Here is a 20,657-nt window from a genome sequence, read left to right as displayed (position 1 = left end):
TCTGGCCAACCCTTTTTAAGACTAGAGTCCAGAATATCCAGTGAAATATTAACATATGTTGGCCTGTTGATAGCCTATGGGACATTACGGAGTCAGCGTCCGATATGAGAATCTGCCCCTCCAGAACGGCTCCCTCGTGTGGTTTCCATGGTAACATAATGGGGAAAAAAAAGTTCGCTGGGTAATGATCTGCCATGCGCTGCATCAGGGAGGATCAATTGGGATCTAGGGAGGATTTTTGGAATAATGGAGATATTTTCTCTGGGGAAAATAGTCCGATACAATGTATGTATTGCTGACAGTATGGAGCAGTTTGAATGGTATTTTCAGCCTCTTTTCTTTCAAAAATTCACAGATGTGTAAATGAGTGCCCTATTTAAAATGCCCCAAACCCCCACAGACATGTACATGTAGATTTTTTTATGCAAGTTGTCCTTTGCAAGAGGAATATGGTTTGTGTCGTGTATGAAAAAAAATATATATATATCCAGGTGTTTTTGACTGAAATGTCCAAGACTGGAATTGTTGCTGAAAGAAATTTTGGGATAAAATTGGACACAAAAAAGCTGTTTCTGGTATAAAGACAAATTCATTTTAGCAAACACATGCACATTGTAAATAGCCCAAGAGTAAACGTGATAGACGATATCCTGGTTTTTTTTGTTTTTTTTTTTTTCCATGACATATGTGACCAACTCCAAAAAAAAAAAAAATTAGTTATACCTGGTTGGAAAGCCCACAACATAATAATATAATAGAGCTCCATAGCAGCTCCCCTTTTTGCGATTGACGTTTATTTGTTAATTTATTTCCTTGGAGTTCCAATTACACAACTCCGAAAACAGGCTTTGAAATAGCTGGCTCTGTTGTAGATTTGGACACGTTGCACTCAAAATTGTGGTTTCCCCCCTCTTTATTCATCAAAATCAACATTTCTGTGAATGAAACCGACACTTTACAATGTAGGTGTTAAAGATGTCATATTTTGATGAAATGTCCACCTTCTCAACATTGAGCAGGCAATTACACGATAATTACACGATGATGCACAGCGCAACTTACAGAGCGGGTCACAAATATGGTACAAATGTAGACAGTCAGTAAAATGTCTGACCCTACATGTACATAAATGTGGAAGTAATTTTGCCCTGTTATTATTTGACATGATCCTTGAAAGCAAATCATAGATTTACATACAATGTTTGTGCTTCTTCGAATTTTGTCATTCTTTGAAATTTCAAGTCCAAACCTTTCAGTATTAACCAAACAAACTTAATTCTTGGAAAAGTGAGTTTAGTTGGCTGTTTCTTTCATTGCTGTTGTTGTTTTTCTTTGTGTTTTGCAGTGGCAATGTTCTTGAACACCCTGACCCCCAAATTCTACGTGGCTCTTACAGGAACATCTTCACTCATTTCAGGACTTATCCTGGTAAGTGGTCGACGAGTAGAAATCACAGATTGAGAATTGAAAATGACAATTGAAAGGAAAGTACACAAGAGTCCAATGAGGATTGACGCCAAGCCAGTAGTTGTACACGTTTGAATGTACAAAATGTACTGGTACAGTCTGCAATTTTGATACATGTTCAAACCTGGAAACCCTATGGAGAACAGTTTTGGATGACTGAAATTACTAATAGCCTACATGTATATTTTATACCCCGGTACATGTATGTTTATTTGAAAAAAAAAAAAAAATTGCAAAAATTGCAAAAAAACTTCTGACTTTAAAAAAAGAAAGAAAGTTGCTTATGTTCTACAATGATACCGGTAGCATCAGCTGAAGTAGAACAAGTGAACAATTTTCTCCTTTCATACGGAATTGAGCTGTAGAAGCAACCCTGTTAATCCTAACCTTCCCAAATCCTTCAAAATACTCTCTGCAAATTGAAGGATTTTGCAGGATGGAGGCTATGGAAAAAGTTTGTGGCTGATTTTGGAGGATGCACTGTGTCAAGGACTCAAGGTCTTGGGCCGGGTTTTGTGTTGTTTATGCTCAGCCGTGCATAAACTTACTGGTACCGTAGGCCTAGATTATACTAAAAATCCTCCGCACTGCTCTAGGATGTCAATGACTCTGCCTCAACATACATGTATTGACAGTGATTGCTGGAGGATTTTGTAGGATTGAGGCAGTGGTCACCCCTCCAAGGACCACATTCAAGAAGTAACAGAGGATTTTACAGGAATGAGGCTGTACATGCAATTTGTACATGGAGGCAGCAAGAGGATTTTGCAGGATTGAGGCTGTATCCTAGCAAAAATGCCTCCAGAGCTGGGGTTAATAAAAAGGTGGAACAACTCATTGAGTAGCGTACTTGTTTAATCCACAAAGTCAAAGAAAAACATGAGCGATATATAAATAAATAAATGGTAATACAAAATTTATCAGGTTCAAATACAGCTGGCAATTTTGTTAGTTTTAGCTGGTACCAGACAACCAGCCTGGTGCCCTCTTTATTTTCATTGATTGACTAACTGTCACCTGTGATTTGTTGTAACCATTGGTAGGGGATCAAGATTGTAATGTTCCCAATAGAAAATGGACATATTTGAAACCGGGTTTACAATTCCATTTTGTGTTGGACAGATCTTTGAGTGGTGGTACTTCCGCAAGTACGGCACATCGTTCATCGAGCAGGTCTCTTTGAATCACCTGTCACCGTGGCTGGGAGGGTCAGACAACAGCGGGAGTGGAAACACCAACCAGCAGTCACCGCCAGGTAATAGATAGGGACCAGTCTTGAAGAGCCGCTAAGGAGTCATCTCATTGTATAGACTCAGTTCACAAGTACACCCTCAACGGTTACAAAGGGAGAGTTGGGAAGGACCACTGCGAGGGACGTTTGGACGCATTGCCGACGGCATCTGGCGTTTACGCAGAAGACGGCATTGTTTTGTAAACTTTCCAAATAAAATGAATCGTGCGTACTTATTTTACATGTAGCCAAAAACAAAAAGTCTCCGTTTTCTGGTCTTCGTGCGCATCACTGTAGCCGTGCGTGTCGGCAAAATTTTAAAAAACAAAATGTCAATGTACATGTAAGATGATGTCTCAAAACCACCAAACTCACTGGTTTGCCTTGATTCCTGCTGCTACATAATTTTAATGTGTTTAAATGGGGTTACAATCGAGTATAAGCTTTATGTGGCCTCTCTGGGATCCCATATATATTTGGCACTAAATTGAGTCGGGCACCATTTGCAGAGGATGTTGTAATTTTGGCATGGTGCGTCTGGAAGCCAGACTGAGGGAGCGATGGTCGTGTATCTGGAACCTGTAAACACTTTTTAATTAGCGTAATATGTAAGGGAGCAGACTAATGACCAGCCTGGCAGCACCTGCTTGATGTCGATGTAGCTGCATGGTCTGACCTTACCATTTTCTCTGATTTTTCTCTTGACTGTCCAAATTTCCCGAAGAATATTCGTGTCGGTCAAGATCGTAAGTGCGTGCAGAATTCTCAAGCCTTATGGCAATGTATGGCCTTACTGAATTGAGTCGGGCACCATTTGCAGAGGATGTTGTAATTTTGGCATGGTGCGTCTGGAAGCCAGACTGAGGGAGCGATGGTCGTGTATCTGGAACCTGTAAACACTTTTTAATTAGCGTAATATGTAAGGGAGCAGACTAATGACCAGCCTGGCAGCACCTGCTTGATGTCGATGTAGCTGCATGGTCTGACCTTACCATTTTCTCTGATTTTTCTCTTGACTGTCCAAATTTCCCGAAGAATATTCGTGTCGGTCAAGATCGTAAGTGCGTGCAGAATTCTCAAGCCTTATGGCAATGTATGGCCTTACTGAGGTCACCTCAAGCTCCACCGTGAAGGATATTTTTGAGAGTTTTAAGGGGATCGAAGCGTCATCTGTAGTATCAACCGACATTTGAAGAAAAAAATTGTCCTTTTCCATCGCATCTGATTTCCTATTCCCTTCCATCCAGTTTCCTTCTCCATCGCATCCAGGGTTCTTATTCCATGACATCCAATTTACTATCCCCTCAAATCCAATTTCTATTGCTTTCTATCTACTGGTAGTTTCCTGTTCTTTTCCATCCAATTTCCTATTCCTTTCCATCCAATTTCCTATTCCTTTCCATCCATTTTCCTATTCCTTTCAAACCACTTCCTATTCCATGGCTTAAGTTTCCTATTCCATGGCATCATATTTCCTATTTTTTTTTCAAACCAGTTTCCTATTCCATCGCATCAAGTTTCTCATTCCATTGCATCCAGTTTCCCATTTCATATTTTGTCTCTCCTCCCAGAATTCAAGACTTGGCATCCAATTTCCTGTCTCTTTCCATCCAGTGTCCTATTCCATCACATCAAGCTTCCTATTCCATTGCATCCATCGCATCAAGTTTCCTAATTCCATTGCATCCAGTTTCCTATTCCACATTTTTGTCTCTCCTTCCAGAATGCAAGACTTGGCGAAATCCCCTGAATTTATTTCGGGGCTCGGAGTACAATCGCTACACCTGGGTGACAGGCAAGGATCCACTGACGTATTACGATATGAACCAATCGGCGCAGGATCACCAGACGTTGTTCACCTGCGATTCCGACTCCAAGAGACCTGCTGATGAAGGTACCGGTACAAATTGCTGTTTTCAGGCATGCAACTTTTCCTTGGGTCCACTGATTTCCTCGTTTTGGACTTTTCATGAATGCCATTACAAATGGAAAAATACTGTACAAAGTTTTGTGTGGTTTGGAGTTTCCTGAGGTTTTTGTCTTCTAAATTCCCAGTTGCATGCCTGTGTTCCATTTTATTTTGTGCAGATACAATTCTGCTAATACCACTTTAGACTTCTGACATACAGGTACACTATCATGACTATACCGGTTTGTTTTTTTCTAACTTGAACCTGTGTACTAATGTAGAATTCCTAGGTTAGGCTTCTTCCTCCCCACCATTTTATACAAACACATTTTTTTGCATCATCAAGTAAAAAAAAAGAAGAAGTTTGATCAATCAACCATGTTTGAATTTTCTTAGGCCCATGCAATATAATGTTTTTAATGCAATCCTTGAAAATGTACCTTTGTGTCCTATTAAGCTTTATTATAAATTTTTGTTTTGCCATTTTTAAAGGTATTTTGGTGCCTTTTTTTTGTGCTAATGCAAATTTCCATTTTCATGAGCAAAAGTGTGATATCATTTCAGCTAGAAACCTCAATGTTATAGTTACCGGTACTTCTGCACTAAAAGTTGCCAGAACTTTGGATATTTTGCTGTTGTACATTTTCTTTTCTGTGGTGATTCGTTGTTGTGTCAGTTCTTGGCAGTAAGCCAATGAGCAAACGTTTCTCACAGATGTTTTTGATGAGCATATTGTGGGGCTCACAATTTTGACAGAAAACCCCTAAACTGAAAAGTGTCTTCCTGAAATGACATCACAGCAACAGCGCCCCCTCTCCCATTGTCTAGAAAAGCATGAAAAATGTTTTAATGTTTAAAGAAGTGCACTTTTCAACAAAATTAACCAAAAGGGGATGTCATAGTTTTTATATATTTTAGAGGTGTAGAAAGTTGCACAAAATATGTTGCTGAGAAGAAAATCATTTCATGGCCCTTTAAGACATTGTACTGGCAGGGTTCAGGGAGAAGAGCTTCTTTCGGTACATAGTACCCTCCCTAGACCCAAATCCCCCATCCCCTATCCCTTGTTGAGCACATTTTCTGATAACCGATATGCTTTGGATTCCAAAATATTTCACACGTTCAATCACTCAAACAGATTTACAATGTAAAGTTTTATTATAGACATTTTGAACCCACTCTCATCTGATTTCATTCTCATGTTGGGCACTGACGTGACGGGCCAGGCGGGCCAGAAAGCGTTGCCTGTTTTGTGTACAGATGGGTGTAGAATTTCCATCACATACATGTACATGTACATGTACATTGTACATGTAGTCTGTTAGATAAGGTGACATCTGAATGATGCTGACATCTTAATAGACCAGGCAAGGCCAAAGCCAGACATGGTCACTCATCATTAGACGTTAATGGGCCCCCTTAGCCTGTCATTTGTTCAATGCAGGAACCATTTAACAATGTCACCTACTCTTAAAATCAAATTCGTGTTGTCCTTGCTGCTGATGTGCACGTACATGTACAATGTATATGTAGATGTACATGAACAGTGTGCTTGTACACAAAGTTCCAAATCCATTGAATTCATCATGGATCAATTTGGCCAAAGCCTTTAATAAAAAGCATACTGTCATGGAAAAAAAATGGGACATATGTAAATATTCCTTTTCATGTAGGCCTACTTACATTTACACGTACATGTACACGTATGCATGTCGTTGGATAATATTCAAGTGCAAATTATGCACACTCTTTTTATAATTAATCTATTTTTGGGAGAGAAAATTGAACGCAATGGGTCTGGGAAACCAGAACCAAGTAACGATGGGATTTAAATCCGGATTTTTTAAATTTGGTTTGAATTCAAGTATTCCGTTTCAATTTTTCGGAACCAACTTTTTAAAGAAATTAAGCCTTCTTTTTTTGTGTGATACATATGCTAAAGAAAACAAGGAATAATGGTCTTCTTGGTATGAATAGCCTGCCCAGTTGACTTATCAGAGAGTTCCCATCCAATTTTTTTCAACATTACAGCTCTGAAGTGTATTTTTTTTTAAAGGCCCAGTGGTCATTCCATCCTGCAATCTATACCCAGTCATAGGGAGGGCATTTCATGCGACACCTCACTCGTCACTTTTTGTTGGTATGACTGTGAGCTGGAGGGAACTTCCAGTGAAATAACCGTTATTGGGTTGGAAACAAATTAGGATTTTTTAACCGGATTTGGAAATCTCCAATTTCTCCCACTACTACAAAGTACAATGTAAACCAGAGTGTCAAAAATTATTGTCAGCAAGTTTGTATGTTTGCATTATTGATTTTTTAGGTACATGTACATCCTATGGCTAACATGCTTTTCATGTTGCATGTACATGTACATGTACATGTATGTGTTCATGTACTGTATTACATGTATGTCCGTGTACATGTACACATGTTCATGATATATAATGTACCGGGTACCGTAAATTTCAACTTGCATGCATGCACACGTAACTGCATGCACATGTACATCATTGTAGTTTTGGGTTTCACAAATAAGTGTCAGATAAAATCAGGCTTTTCAGTCGAAAATTTCAAAAACCAGATTTTGACATTGGACATGTTGGATGACTGAATACTTTGTACAGGCATGCAACTATTCCTCGGATCAGCTGATTTCCTCTTTTTTTTTATTCCCATTTCTCTCATTCAATCAAAATAGAAAAACACTGTACAAAGTCTTCTGAATTTTGGAATTTCCTCTTTTTTGTGTGAATGTACAGTTGCATGCCTGGTAGTAACCTTCCCAATGTTGCCAAGTCTAAGGTTACAAAGTCAAGCAGCTCTTTTTACAATCTAGGACCTAGATGCATCTTCTGCAGTCTAGTCAGTCAATGTGAAGCAAATAGACTATTTAAACGCTGTTATTGCATTAATTATTAAACATGTATTCATACAAATGTATGAATTTTGTATGAATGTAATACTGTACATACATGACATACATGTACATGTACATGTAATTCACAAATACATTTTTGTAAGTTGCACATGTACATGTACAGTATATACCGGTAGGTTGTACAGTATCTTCTTTGAACCCGTTGAAGCTTAGGCTTTGTGTACATGTACGGGGTATGTACATGTACCGTTGTGAATCACAATGTAATCACATTCATGTACATTGTACACTTTAAACCAAGCTCTTATACTGTCACAGGTTTGACGCTACATGTTCCGGTAAATGCCAGGGTTCGCCCTTCACACTTTTTTCGCTAGCCAGACGGACTAGTGAACCTGACTAGAGTTAAATAGTCAGCAGGCCTTTTCACTAGTCTGCAATCCTTCTGTTTTTTTACATGCATGCAACAGAATGTCAGTGTTTTTAACAAACAGATCTACCGGTACATGTAATAACAGGGAAGAAAAGCAGATACTGGTACATATTGATTAACATTATGGACAAATTAAATAAATATTTATTAATTAATAAATTAATTAAACTCTGCGTAATACTTTTTTTAAAAATTTTTTTTTTTTAAGACCGTTTTTTTTTAAAACATGGAAATCTGCGGATACACGGAAATGTTCCATGCCTGATTTATTTACAATAACAATTTGGACTAGCCAGCCGAACTACTTTACGGAGTGGTTTTGACCAATTTGCCGCTGTTTTTACTGGCATTTGGTGAGCGGACTACCGCTAAGGTCAAACCCTGGTAAATGCTACGTAAATGTGTTGATCGGGGTAAATGTGCATGTGTGCCATCAGTACAAGCAACACATGTACATGTGCACATGGTAGATGCACATTCGAATTGCTAAGTAGTTACTCAGCCTGCTTGTATTTTTTTTTGATGTGATGCCGCCTTTGCAATAAATGCCAAGTAAGTAACTGAGCCTCAAGTTATGTCTCCTTTTTTACTGCAGTTATGCTTCGTGCATGGCGGGAGAGGAACCCACAGAATCGAATAAAAGCAGCCCATGAAGCGTTGGAGAAATCCCCAGAGTAAGTACAAGGTTTGTGGATAGTCGATGTTAACTCCCCAGGGTATTGGAAGTTGGCAAACTAGTTCCCGAGGTGCACTAGTTCCCAAGGTGAACTAGTTTCCTAGTTCTGGGTACACGGAGTACAAGGTAAAGGGAGTAGCAGGCTGGGCAGTTTAGGGCGGTGCAGGGAGTAACAGGCAGGGCAGTTTAGGGTGGCACAGGGAGTAATAGGCAGGGCGGTTTAGGGCAGTGCAGGGAGAATCAGGCAGGGCAGTTTAGGGCGGCACAGAAAGTAACAGGCAGGGTGGTTTGGGGCGGTGCAGGGAGTAACACGCAGGACGTTTTAGGGCGGTGCAGGGAGTAATCGGAAGGGCGGTGCAGGGAGTAACAGTCAGGGCAGTTTAGGACGGCGCAGGGAGTAACAGACAGGGCAGTTCAGGGCAGTACAGGGAGTAACACTTACTGGCAGGGCAGTAGTTTAGGGTGATACCCTGGTACTGTAAGCAATGGATTAAGAGGTTGCATCCGTGACAGAACTTACATGTACATGTAATTAACTGTCCACTTTTTTTTTTTTTGGCTGGAAACCCTTGTCAACTCTTCCAAATCCTCCATTCTTATTTTTAAGAGAGCAACATTTGCACCCGACATGGAAAGTAAAGTTTCATTGCAATCAATATAAAACTACCTTTACTGCCCTAATGTACTCCTAGAAAAGGGCTTGATTTTTTTTTACAAGACAAGAAGTTATTTGAGGGGGTTTTGCATACTGTTGTATCCACATGGGGTATCCTATCAAGTCGTATAAATATCCTGTTCGCAAACTCAGAAAACAAGATCTGGCAGTTTTGTGCCAGGGGCCTTTTTGTGCTGCGTCCTGTATCGGGGACATTGTCAGGTGTTATTAAGATTGAATAAAAAAGCGATCGAGGGGATGAATAACCTGAATGCAGACCTGCTCCAACTGTCATTGTTGGCATGTTGAAAAGGGGCTCAGTCCCGAGTTAACCAAACAGAAATTGTGAAAAATGAAATCAATTGCTGCAAAACTGCTCACTGACTGGATTGACCTGAAATATACAAATAAAAAAAAATAAGAGGGCCTTACGTTTTTAGATCTGAACAAGATGTTCTGTAGAGGCATGGTTATTTGGGGCAAAGAAGACACTAGTGTCAATGTTAATTTACATGTTCTGGTACATAAATTTATTAAAAAGCATAAGCTGTAAACGAAATTTAAGCATACTGCACATGTACTGTACTGTATACATGTAATGTTGTACATGTTTGTGTATAACTTGCGTCTGCTTTTTCTGTTTCATATACAGTACATACATTTGTACATGTGCATGTGCATGTGCGTTTACGTACCGGTAGCTTCGATTGCAGCTAAGTTGGGCTTCAAACTGTTCCCAAGAGAATTTCTGCTGTGATGTGTTTGAAACAAAATTAATTTCCCAAGGGAGATAAAAAACCTATATAGTTCAGATTTACATGCACTGGACTGTGATTATGGCACAAGCTTTCTGTCCAGAGTTACTGTAGAGAAAAAAAAGAGACCCTTGGATTGTCGGATGTGAATGTAACTTGATCCACTGATAATACGTAGACCGAGAGAGACCGAGACCGAGACCTTAGGGTCCAAAGCAGAGACCAAGACCAAGACCTTATGGCCGAGACCGAGACCTTAGACTAATTAGCATAGGGTAATGAGAAATATATATTTATTAAAAAAAAACATTGGTTTAAACAGTATTTTCTGTATGTTGAATGAATTCAAATGTTGTCACAACCGTTACCGACTTTAAATTTTAAATGTCAACCATTTGTCAGGCTGTTTGAAAAGAAAACTAGCAGACATTTTTGTTTTGTTTGCCGGTCAATTTTTATTGCATCTGGAAGACTGGAACATTACACACGAACTTCCTCGATCGAACGTCCTTGATTGAACGTCCAACCTTTAACAAGTTAAACTGAGTTGGGACATTGGACAAACATGCAGCATTTTTGTAAAAGAGAAATGAACCAGTACTGAGCTCAGCATGCCGGTACATGTGCAAGTCTATTCCAAACTTGTTATCGGATTCATGAATCCACTTCCTGGAGGAGTCAGTTCCCTGCTTTAGTCAATTTCAGTTCCCCATGAATAGATTCCAGACACTGCAAAACAAAGTTATTTCAGAAAGCCGTCATGTTTACACATGTATGAGAGAGATTTCACTCTTTAACCCTAACTCCCTAGGCATTTTTGCTAGGATGTAACCTCAATTCTGCAAAATCCTCCAACTGCCTCCATGTAAAAATTGCATACAGCCTCAATCCTGCAAAATGCTCTGTTATTTCTTGAATATGGTCCTTGGAAGGGTGACCACTGCCTCAATTCTGCAAAATAGCAGTACGGAAGATTTCAAGTATAATTTACATAGGCCTAAATTTATGCAAAGCTGAGCATACAAAATGTACATGTCTGTAAACAACACAAGGTCCGGCCTAAGACCTTGACACAGTGCGTCCTCCGAAATCAGCCACACACTTTTGCCATGTAGCCTCAATCCAGTAAAATCTTCCATTTTGCATAGAGGATTTTGGAGGATTTTGGAAGGTTAGGGTTTTAATGAATCAGCACTATACAAGTACCGCAGTCCATATTACATGTACATGTATGTAGTTCATTTTAAGTGAAATTGTGGAGTTTTTTCCCCAATGTTTTTTTGCCAAGTTTTCTTGCCGGGTAAATTTGAAGCCGGTTAGGAATAGAATCGTGACCCCTGGACAGAAAGGCAATCAATTAAAACATTACATGGAATTTCCCCAGCGTAATGTTTTCTATACTGGCAAACAACAAGACATAAATACATCTACAAGAAGTTGCAATTTGAAATGTCATGCTCCTTATTTTTCTAATACCAGTTGTGCAGCCGCCTTGATACTCCTTGCTGAGGAGGAATCCACTACGATAGCCGAGGCCGAGCGCTTGTTTCGTCAAGCCCTCAAATCGGCCGACTGCAACTTCAAGCGCAGCCAGGCGCTGCAACACCACAGCCCTACGCATGAGAAAATACACAGTGAGTGAATCCTGATGTGGGAAGTATGTTGATATAGCAGCAGATGATAGTTTTATTTATTTTCCTATAGGACTGGACAGAAACTCTAGTATTTGAAGCAGAGATGAAAATGTTTTCAGGGCTGAAGTTTCGATCTGATTGATTAGAACTTTTTTCAAAGGAAAGGACATTTATTAGCCCTACCAGAACTCAACCCATCAAACCCCAACGGCATGTTTTGTACATGAAGGAATCTGTCTGGATGGGTACAGTACCCCTAAACTGACAATCTTTTACATTGGGTTGGCACACCTCCAGAATCAAAGTCAGAAATACGTGTGTGCAGTTTCCCACATGGTGTTGGAATTTGCCAGGATGGGTATGGTTCCTAGTAAATCATGCAAGGGAGTTAGGGTTAATATAAATGTCCGAGTCTAACCTTCTAAATCACTAGTTGTTACTTTGTTTTTTTGTTATCCAGGACGAGATTTGAACATCTTGGTGTACAACAAGCGTCGCCTTGCGATGTGTATGCGCAAACTTGGCCGCACGAAAGAAGCAGTCAAGATAATGCGTGATGTAAGTTTGTGTTTTTCCAACTTCAATACGTATACAGTTGGGTAAATACTGGATTCTGGAAAACGGTACTGCAACCAAAACTATTCATAAGATGGAATTTGCGTCACATGATGTCAGTTCAATGTTGGGTTTTGCCCGTCACACAAGTATTTCTATAAACACTGTTTACTCAGTGTTCGAACCAGCCAGCTGATCCTGGCAAGCTCGGTGGTCAAGTGGTAAGCACTAGTAAGCAGGAGATCGTTGTTCGAGTCCCACCCAAGTGCTTTGGGAATTTTTTCACACAATCACTCCGGACAACCCAATATTGAATTTTTCAATCGTGCAAAGAAAATGCCTTGGAACCAATTTCATGGCACTTCTCAACAGTTTTATCACAAAAAGTGTATCAAAACCATATCAGCATGTTGCGCTATTCACAGCATGGACATGCTAATTGTCGCGGATACCCACAGATTTGAATTGTAACGCCACAGATTTAAGCATTTTTTGGTCTGTGGTTTCTTCTGTTCTGCTGACAGTCTCAGTGAAATGGAGGAGGTAGGCTCTGCGATCATAAATTTTGTTCTTAACTCTTTCAGTGCCAAACTAATGTACGAGGTATATTTGTTAGTACAAAAGCGCCAACCTCGTACATGTACGAGGTAATGTTCGTACTTAAAATTGCCAAACCTCGTACATGTACGAGGTAGAGTAAATATGTTATCAAAAGGGGGCGCTCTCGCTCTTTCTAATGGTACCATTTTCATGCATGTACGACCTGTATTTATTTTTTTCATTCGAGTTCTTGCGAGAGGGCGCAGCACTAAATCTCGTATTTTCTGCAAAAAGTGCGGAATTCCCCTGTGTTCAGGCCTGTGTTTCAGGGTGTATCACTATGTTTGTGACTACTTTTGACTTTCCAATATATCAAGGATATACCAGAGAGCAACAACAACAAATTTAGTGAGTAAAACTTATTACTTTTTTTTTTACACAATTTCGAACAATTAACAAAAACGCTCAAAGTTGGGCACTTTAGGGTTAAACTTTTCAAATTTCGCGGGCACTGAAAGAGTTAACATTGTAGCAGTGCCATGAAATTAGGTTCTACAGGAGGATATGGAAAAGTGAGCGTTGACCCCAACGATCCCCACCCAGCCAAACTCCAAAACCAGGATTTGTTGGAATCTGTTAGGATGAGTACTGCACTAGTAAACTGACTGCGCTTTACGTGGGATAAGGCATACCACAAATAAACAGAGTTCAACTGTTTGTGCACAGTTTACCATACGGTGTTGGGATTTGCAAGGATGAGGAAGGCTCCTAGTAAATCACCCTGGGGAGTTAGGGTTAATGAAACAAGCCTTTTCTCTTCACAGTGTTCAATATTTTCCTTTCTTTTTTACAGTTAATCAAAGAGTTTCCAGTGGTCAGCATGTTTCAGATTCATGAGAATCTGATTGAGGCCCTGCTGGAGATGCAGTACTACGCAGACGTGCAGGCCTTGCTGGCCAAGTACGACGACATCAGCCTGCCCAAGTCGGCCACCATATGCTACACGGCGGCCTTGCTCAAGGCCAGGGCGGTGTGCGACAAGTGAGTGTGGGATGGAATTTCGCACCACATTATATAGACAAGGGCGGATCCAGAACACAATTTTGGGGGGCCAACAAAAAGTTTGGTCCCCCCAAATAGTGGGTCCAAAAAATTAGGGAGTGGGATACCGATTTGTTTTTTTTTATTCTAGATGCTCTGTGGTGCGATCTGAGGCAATTTCTGATCACTTTGACCAATTTTAAGGAAAAGATGGTGGTGTACGCAGTGCCTGCCTTTATTGCGAGGTCACTTAAAAATAAAAAAAATGGGTTCGGTTTTTTTTGGGGGGGGGGGCATAGCCCCCTGTTGCCTCCCCCTCTCCCTTGTATCCGCCCTTGTATACAGAGCAAATTAACTGGATGGGTGCATTTTCAAACAGTTTCACCGAAATTTGAAAGTTGTAGAGGCAGGGTTTCTATGGTCATGGACAAATCCTAAAATTCAAAACTCTCCTGGAAAGCTCTGGACTGGTCATGTAATGTTGTTTTTACAAGGAGTCCTGGAAAGTTGATATTCCAAGAAGAGAGTCGAGAGAAAGTCATGGAATCATGCACAACCCAAACATGATGAGTTTCCCGTTTCCTTTCCAGTTTCAGGCATGCAACGTTTTCTCAGATCCGCTGATTTCCTCGTTTTTTTTATATTTCTCATGAATGGTATAAAAAATTGGAAAATACTGTTCAAAGTCTTGTGAGGTTTTGAGTTTCCTTGGTGCATGCCTGTATATTGGCACACGCTGTACTAGCTAACGGCGTTGGCAACACTACCTGATATCTTGTTTTATTTAAATAATTGCTTCCAAGCGCACAATCCAACGGGTTAAATGACGGAATATAAACTTTTTTTTCCCCTCATCAAGATTTTCGCCTGAGGTTGCTTCCAAACGAGGACTGACCACAGCTGAAATGAACGCAGTCGAAGCCATACACAGAGCAGTGGAGTTCAATCCTCATGTACCAAAGGTAAGATAGCAAGACTTGACTGGAAGTTTGCTATTAACCCTCCTATGCAGTTCAGGGAGCTGGCCCTATTTTTAACTTCTAAGGCACCGCCCCTGAAGATGAAGGGTCAAGTATATACTGCCTGTGTCTGGAGCGGCATGCTGTACGGCTGTGAGACGTGGCCCACTAGGATGGGGCACGTTCAGCAGTTGGAACGAGCGGAGATGAGAATGATCAGGTGGATGTGTGGGGTGTCTCTGGCTGACAGGCTGTCAAGTGAGGAGCTGAGGAGGAGAGTGGGAGTGGAGGGGATCGGTATCGTGTTGAGGAGGCATAGGCTGAAGTGGTATGGTCACGTGGAGAGGAAGGAAGATGGGTCAAGAGGTGTACCAACATAGTCGTGGGAGGGCCCACACCCGTTTGCCGACCGCGCAAGACGTGGCAGAGCTCTGTGACAGATGACATGCGTCTGCTTGGAGTCAATGCAAGGGACGGGACGGACAGGGCCAAGTGGAGAGGAGCCATAGGGAGAAAGCAGGCCAACCCAGAACAGACTGGACAACGGCCTCAAGACCGACGATGATGATGCAAACACACATTCTGTGCCAAGTTGTCCTTGCAGTCAAAATAACTTGATACAGCTACCGGTATGCATGCTTTGACTACAGGTGATTAATATCCCAGTTGTGCCTACCACTTGCCTGTTTTTGTTTGTCGACTGAATTTGACTAGTCACAGTGCTTGCTTGAAATACGATCTGACTGTTGGTACCTAGCCTGTGTAAAAAGGGATGGCAGAGGAAGAGGGTTGATTTTTTCTGGACTTTCTGCGACCGCCAAGATAACAGGAGGGTTAAGGTATTGTCTTTCAGGCAGATTCCCGGTCTCTCATTTTTCAAACTTTGCAGGCAAATTGGAAAAGTGATTTTCTATGCGGTGGTATTGTGGTAATTTGAATTTTTGGCAATGCCGTATTGAATCTCATGATGTCAATAATTGTAGCGTCATATTGGCTTCTGTTCCACCCTAACAAATTCACTTTGATCAGATCAACTTGTTAACTTTGCGCTGCTTTTTCTCTAATTAAATCGGAAAGAGTACAGATGTTTGGGGGGAAAAAAGAAAACTTTTTTGGGATTGTAAGTAAATTGTGCGCAATGATGGCTAAGTTCAAAATTAAATGAAATTACATTTTCTCTGTCTCTAGGGGTTTTTTTTTTTTTTTAATTTTTATATTTTTTTGGGTGGTGACATTTTGGTGTGATGATTCCAGTTTGACAGAGGCACAGGCTAAAGTTTATAGACTTAAAACTTTAGTAAGGAAGTGTTCAAAGCCAAACTTCAAGAAATAAGAATTGAATATAAAGCTTGAATAATATTAATGATTATTGGCATAAAGCTCCTTTCCCAAAGGATACAATGCCTTAATTATTTTCCCGATTCATCAGGCCATGAGACCATTTTTCTGTGGCGGCTCATGGTCAACGCATTCTGTTCTCAACCCGCACAAGCGCGGATTAATACTCCTGGGTGGAGAGAGGCAATTGTAGTAAAGTGTCTTGCCCAAGAACACAAGCACCATGTTCTCTGTCAGAGTGTGAACCCACGTACATCGTATCACAGCACATGGGTTGAACAACCTAATTATCGGACCACAGTGCTCAACACTTTGAAAATCTTCAACTGTTCTCTTGTGCAGTATCTGCTGGAGATCAAGAGCTTCATTCTCCCCCGGAGCACATCCTGAAGCGGGGCGACAGCGAGGCCATCGCCTACACCTTCTTCCACCTGCCGCACTGGAAGAGGGTAGAGGGCGCCCTTCAGCTTCTCCACTGCACGTGGGAGGGCACGTTCCGCATGATCCCCAGCCCGCTGGAGAAGGGTCATCTGTTCTACCCCTACCCCAGCTGCACGGAGAGCGTGGACAGGGAGCTCCTACCATGTACGTCTTTCTCTTGAAACTTTAAACCTTTAGCACGTGTTTTAAACTGTATCGCACTGTTGTTAAACTGTATTGCACTGTTAGGAGTTACAAGGGCTGAAGGGTTCAATCCCCAGGAAATTAAATTAATTTTTTTCAAATCATTCTGAATCTTCCTGAACGCTCCAGTGTGCATCTCACCAATAGCATATTTTTTGTACTTGAAACTTTTCAGAGGCATCGAGCTCTGCGTAAATTAATAGTGGCTGGATACTCTAACACCTGTGGGTGGTTTCTGAAAGATCTGGGAGTGTTACTTTTAACGTTCATACAAGTTTCAGTAGCATGAAATGACTGAGAATATTTCTTTTTTCCCCTGGGTGGGATGCTTGTCCTTCGCAGGTTACTCCCTAGCTAATGCTGGTACCCATTTATACTCCTGGGTGGAGAGAAGCAAGTGGGGGTGAAGTGGCTTGCCCAAAGACACGACATATGGGCAGCAGCTGGATTCGAACCCCTGACCCTCTGATCATGAGTCATTAGCCCTATCCACTGGGCCACACTCCCCCAAAGGCTTGATCATTATTTCAGGCAAATGCGAAAGCGAAGCGAATTTCATGACGTCAATAATATATGTTTCATTGTGACGTACGCTGTTACCCTAACAAACTCGCTTCGCTTTCAAATTCACATTAATTATGAAATGGGCTTAACATGTTAGAGGTTGTTTTCCCAGCTAATGAAAACTTCAAGGCAGTGGCACATTTCATTTTACCCCGCTGGAACTTTCTCCATCCTACAGCCTTCCACGAGGTGTCAGTCTACCCAAAGAAAGAACTTCCGTTCTTCATCCTGTTCACAGCGGGCCTCTGTACGTTCACCGCGCTGCTGGCTCTGCTGACTCACCAGTTTCCTGAGCCAATGGGAGTCATTGCCAAAGCAGTAAGTCTCAAAACCCATCAACCAAAGGGTTTAGGCCAAAAAAAAAAAAGTCTCCGGTTTCTGGTATGGAGCTTGCCCCAAAAGTGGTGCGGCGACGCGGCTTTTTTTTTTTTTTTACCTGTTTTTTTTTTTTTTTTTTTTTGGCTTCACATGTCGGCTGATGACTGCAAATGGTGCCCGACTAAACTTAGTGCAAATATATGGGAGTCCAGAGAGGCCACATAAAGCTTATTCTCGATCATAACCCCATCTAAAAACACGTTAAAATTGTGCAGCAGCAGGATTCCAGTCAAACCAGTGAGTTTGGCGGTTTTGAGACATCATCTTGTATTGAAAAAAAACCTTTTTCATTTTGCCGACGCGCATGGCTACGGCGACGCGCGCGCATACCACAGGCATGCAACTTTTCCTTGGATCAGCTGATTTCCTCTTTTTTTACTTCCCATGTGTGCCATTGAAAATAGAAAAACACTGTACAAAGTCTGGGAAAAATTTGAATTTCCTCTTTTTTGGTGATTTCCCAGTTGCATGCCTGATACCAGAAACCGGAGACTTTTTTTTTTTGGCCTTAACCAGTTCGCGCCGGATGACGTGTATACACGTAAAAGTTTTGCGGTATTCGGAATGGATGAGGGATAAGCACACAGGGAGCGTGGCAGGGAATATCTGAGAGCGACCCGCTTGCAGCGAACTAGTCAAAATTATCCTGGCACGAACTGGTTAAGGGCCCGTTACATAGATTTTTTCTTGGGGGGGGGCATACTTAATGCAAATTTCTACCCGTCTTAAATGTATGCAAAAGATTTGACATCTCTTTTTGGTTCAATTTATTTAAGTGAGTACTTTTTAAACATTTAATAATGTCCATGCTTTTCCCGACAAAAGAGGGCGCTGTTGCTGTGCTGTCATTCCATGAAGACGCTGTCCAGTTTAGGAGTTTTCCGTTTGAAATGTGAGCCCAAAATTTGCTCACTGAAAACAGTTGTGAGAAAAGTATGCTCACTGGCATTATAATGTCATCTACTGAAACATCAACGAATCGCCAAAGAAAAGAAAATTTACGGCGGCAAAATATCCAAAATTCTGGGTGTTTTTTAGTGCTGAAGTAGCTGTGACATTAAGGTTTCTGTCTGAAATTACATCACACTTTTGCTTATGAATATGGAAGTTTGCATTAGCATAATAACGAAAAAGGCAAAGTTGCAAACAAATTAGCAATGAAGCAGTTTGACATCAATACAAAATCAGGATGGGTTGAGGGGAGTTGGGGGCGGTGAAAGGGGTAGGGGGGTGTCATTCCCAATTTGTTAATTTTTTTTATGAGAAAATGTACCTCTGGAAAGAAAGTTGCAAGCCATTTAGCTCTGAAGTACTGAAAATCAGGATGGGATGAAGGGGGGGGGGGGTTTGGAAGGTGTAGGGGGTTTTGGAAGGTGTAGGGGGTGTCACTCGCACCCACCGCCTATTGGATGGTACTGGTGACAAGTCATCCTTTCCACAAAAATTATGTGAGTGATTGATGCATGTACCTGCACACGCTAAATGTATATTTACTTGTAAAGAATATTTACAGGTAAAGCATCAATGAGTAAGCGACAATGTTGGTTCAGGATAACTTATCAGGGGACATGAAACACATTGAAAAACATTTCAAGAAGGACTTCCTGCGAACCATTGCAGAATGGAACAAGTTGCCAGCCAATGTCGTCGACTCTAGGACACTGCTTGCATTCAAGGATAGTACATCCAAGCACTTCATGGACAGCTAAAGCAATTTACTAAGCTCATCTCCACATCCACTCCTTGCGAGTCTTAAGGTCAGAAGTTGATGTGAAATTCTTGAGTGAATTTTACCGACTCAACATAAACCAGAACCAGACACTGGTTGGCTCTTGATCGTTATTACAGAGTCAGGCAAATCTGGCCTCACATCTAATCTGAAATTATTTTTCAAAAATTTGATTTTTGTCGTTTTCTGTTTGTAGTTCCTGTCTTCTCTGTCTGCTCCCTTCAGCTTCTTACTGGAGAAGATCGAGAGTATCGTGCCTGCTAGCCTCTGGCAGCAGCTCACACGCCTTTAGCCAATCAGCTACCAAAGTGCTTGTCATGTGATGTAACAAACAGCCAATCAGCAGTCTGAAAGCTGGGTCACATGACAGATTTCCAAGTGTCAGGTGACGGGAGCCTCAATTCCCGTTTGCCGGATTTACAGATTTAAATTGTCTTCTAAACGACATTTAAAAATCAAATCGAATGTTACCTTTTACCGAGGTATATTTATGGTGTTATCTGTTGTGTTTTTGGTCACAAAATCTGTACAAAATCTTACAGTAAACTGTATGCGAAATTGTGGCTTTCTGGATTAGAGTTTTTGCTCGATAGTGTTTTACTAAATGACATTTGCTCTGTTATTACAGAACTTACGAAAACGAGTGACATCTTTTTTTCAATTCGGAACATCAAGAAAACATTTGTGGCAACATGGCAGTTTTTGGTCTTTATTTATTAAGGATTTTTAGGACCTAACATACTGAAATATAGTTTCGAAAAACTGAAGTGCTTGCTGGACTTGGTACATTTGTACATCTTGCCCCATTTAAAAAAAATACTCAGGATAAATTCAGAAACAGGAATCAAAAGATTTTGGATTGGTTTTCAGGCATGAATACTTGACATTAAAACTCCCTTACTAGGAATCATGTGTAGCTTACGTGCACAAATATCTTATTCATAAGATGGAATTTGCGTCGGGCTGATGTAAATCAATATTAGGTTTTGCCCTTCACCGACGTGTAAACACTGTACACTCAGTGTGTTACCTCCTGAGTGAAAGTTGAAAAAAAATCACTCAGATGGGACTCGAGCCAAAGACCTTCTACTTTCTAGTGAAGATGTCTTACCACTCGACCACCGAGCTAACCTGATCGGTTGTCCGGTTCGAATCTGATGTAGCAGCGGGTACCGCAAGGAAACTATTCATAAGATGGATTTTGCGTCGGGGTGATGTAAATCAATATTAGGTTTTGCCCTTCAACGATGTGTAAACACTGTATACTCAGTGTGTTACCTCCCGAGTG

General features: G+C 41.0%; 1 protein-coding gene across 1 annotated transcript in view; it reads left to right on the top strand.

The window, feature by feature from the left end:
* LOC119726474 (suppressor of tumorigenicity 7 protein homolog) overlaps positions 1 to 20,276 on the top strand; it is a 35,868-nt gene extending 15,592 nt beyond the window's left edge. Inside the window, 12 exon segments of the mRNA XM_038198178.1 lie at positions 1,346 to 1,428; positions 2,590 to 2,722; positions 4,422 to 4,592; positions 8,517 to 8,595; positions 11,487 to 11,641; positions 12,102 to 12,199; positions 13,590 to 13,777; positions 14,637 to 14,739; positions 16,417 to 16,441; positions 16,444 to 16,659; positions 17,441 to 17,580; positions 19,566 to 20,276. Of these exon segments, the coding sequence (XP_038054106.1) occupies positions 1,346 to 1,428; positions 2,590 to 2,722; positions 4,422 to 4,592; positions 8,517 to 8,595; positions 11,487 to 11,641; positions 12,102 to 12,199; positions 13,590 to 13,777; positions 14,637 to 14,739; positions 16,417 to 16,441; positions 16,444 to 16,659; positions 17,441 to 17,580; positions 19,566 to 19,661 (1,487 nt within the window). The 3' untranslated portion in view covers positions 19,662 to 20,276.
* Positions 20,277 to 20,657: the final 381 nt, after the last annotated feature.

This window comes from Patiria miniata, unplaced genomic scaffold (assembly GCF_015706575.1).
Source record: "Patiria miniata isolate m_02_andy unplaced genomic scaffold, ASM1570657v1 HiC_scaffold_2, whole genome shotgun sequence".
Lineage (NCBI taxonomy): Eukaryota > Metazoa > Echinodermata > Asteroidea > Valvatida > Asterinidae > Patiria > Patiria miniata.
The sequence above is the reverse complement of the archived record's forward strand: the minus strand, read 5'-3'. Positions and strand labels throughout refer to the sequence as shown.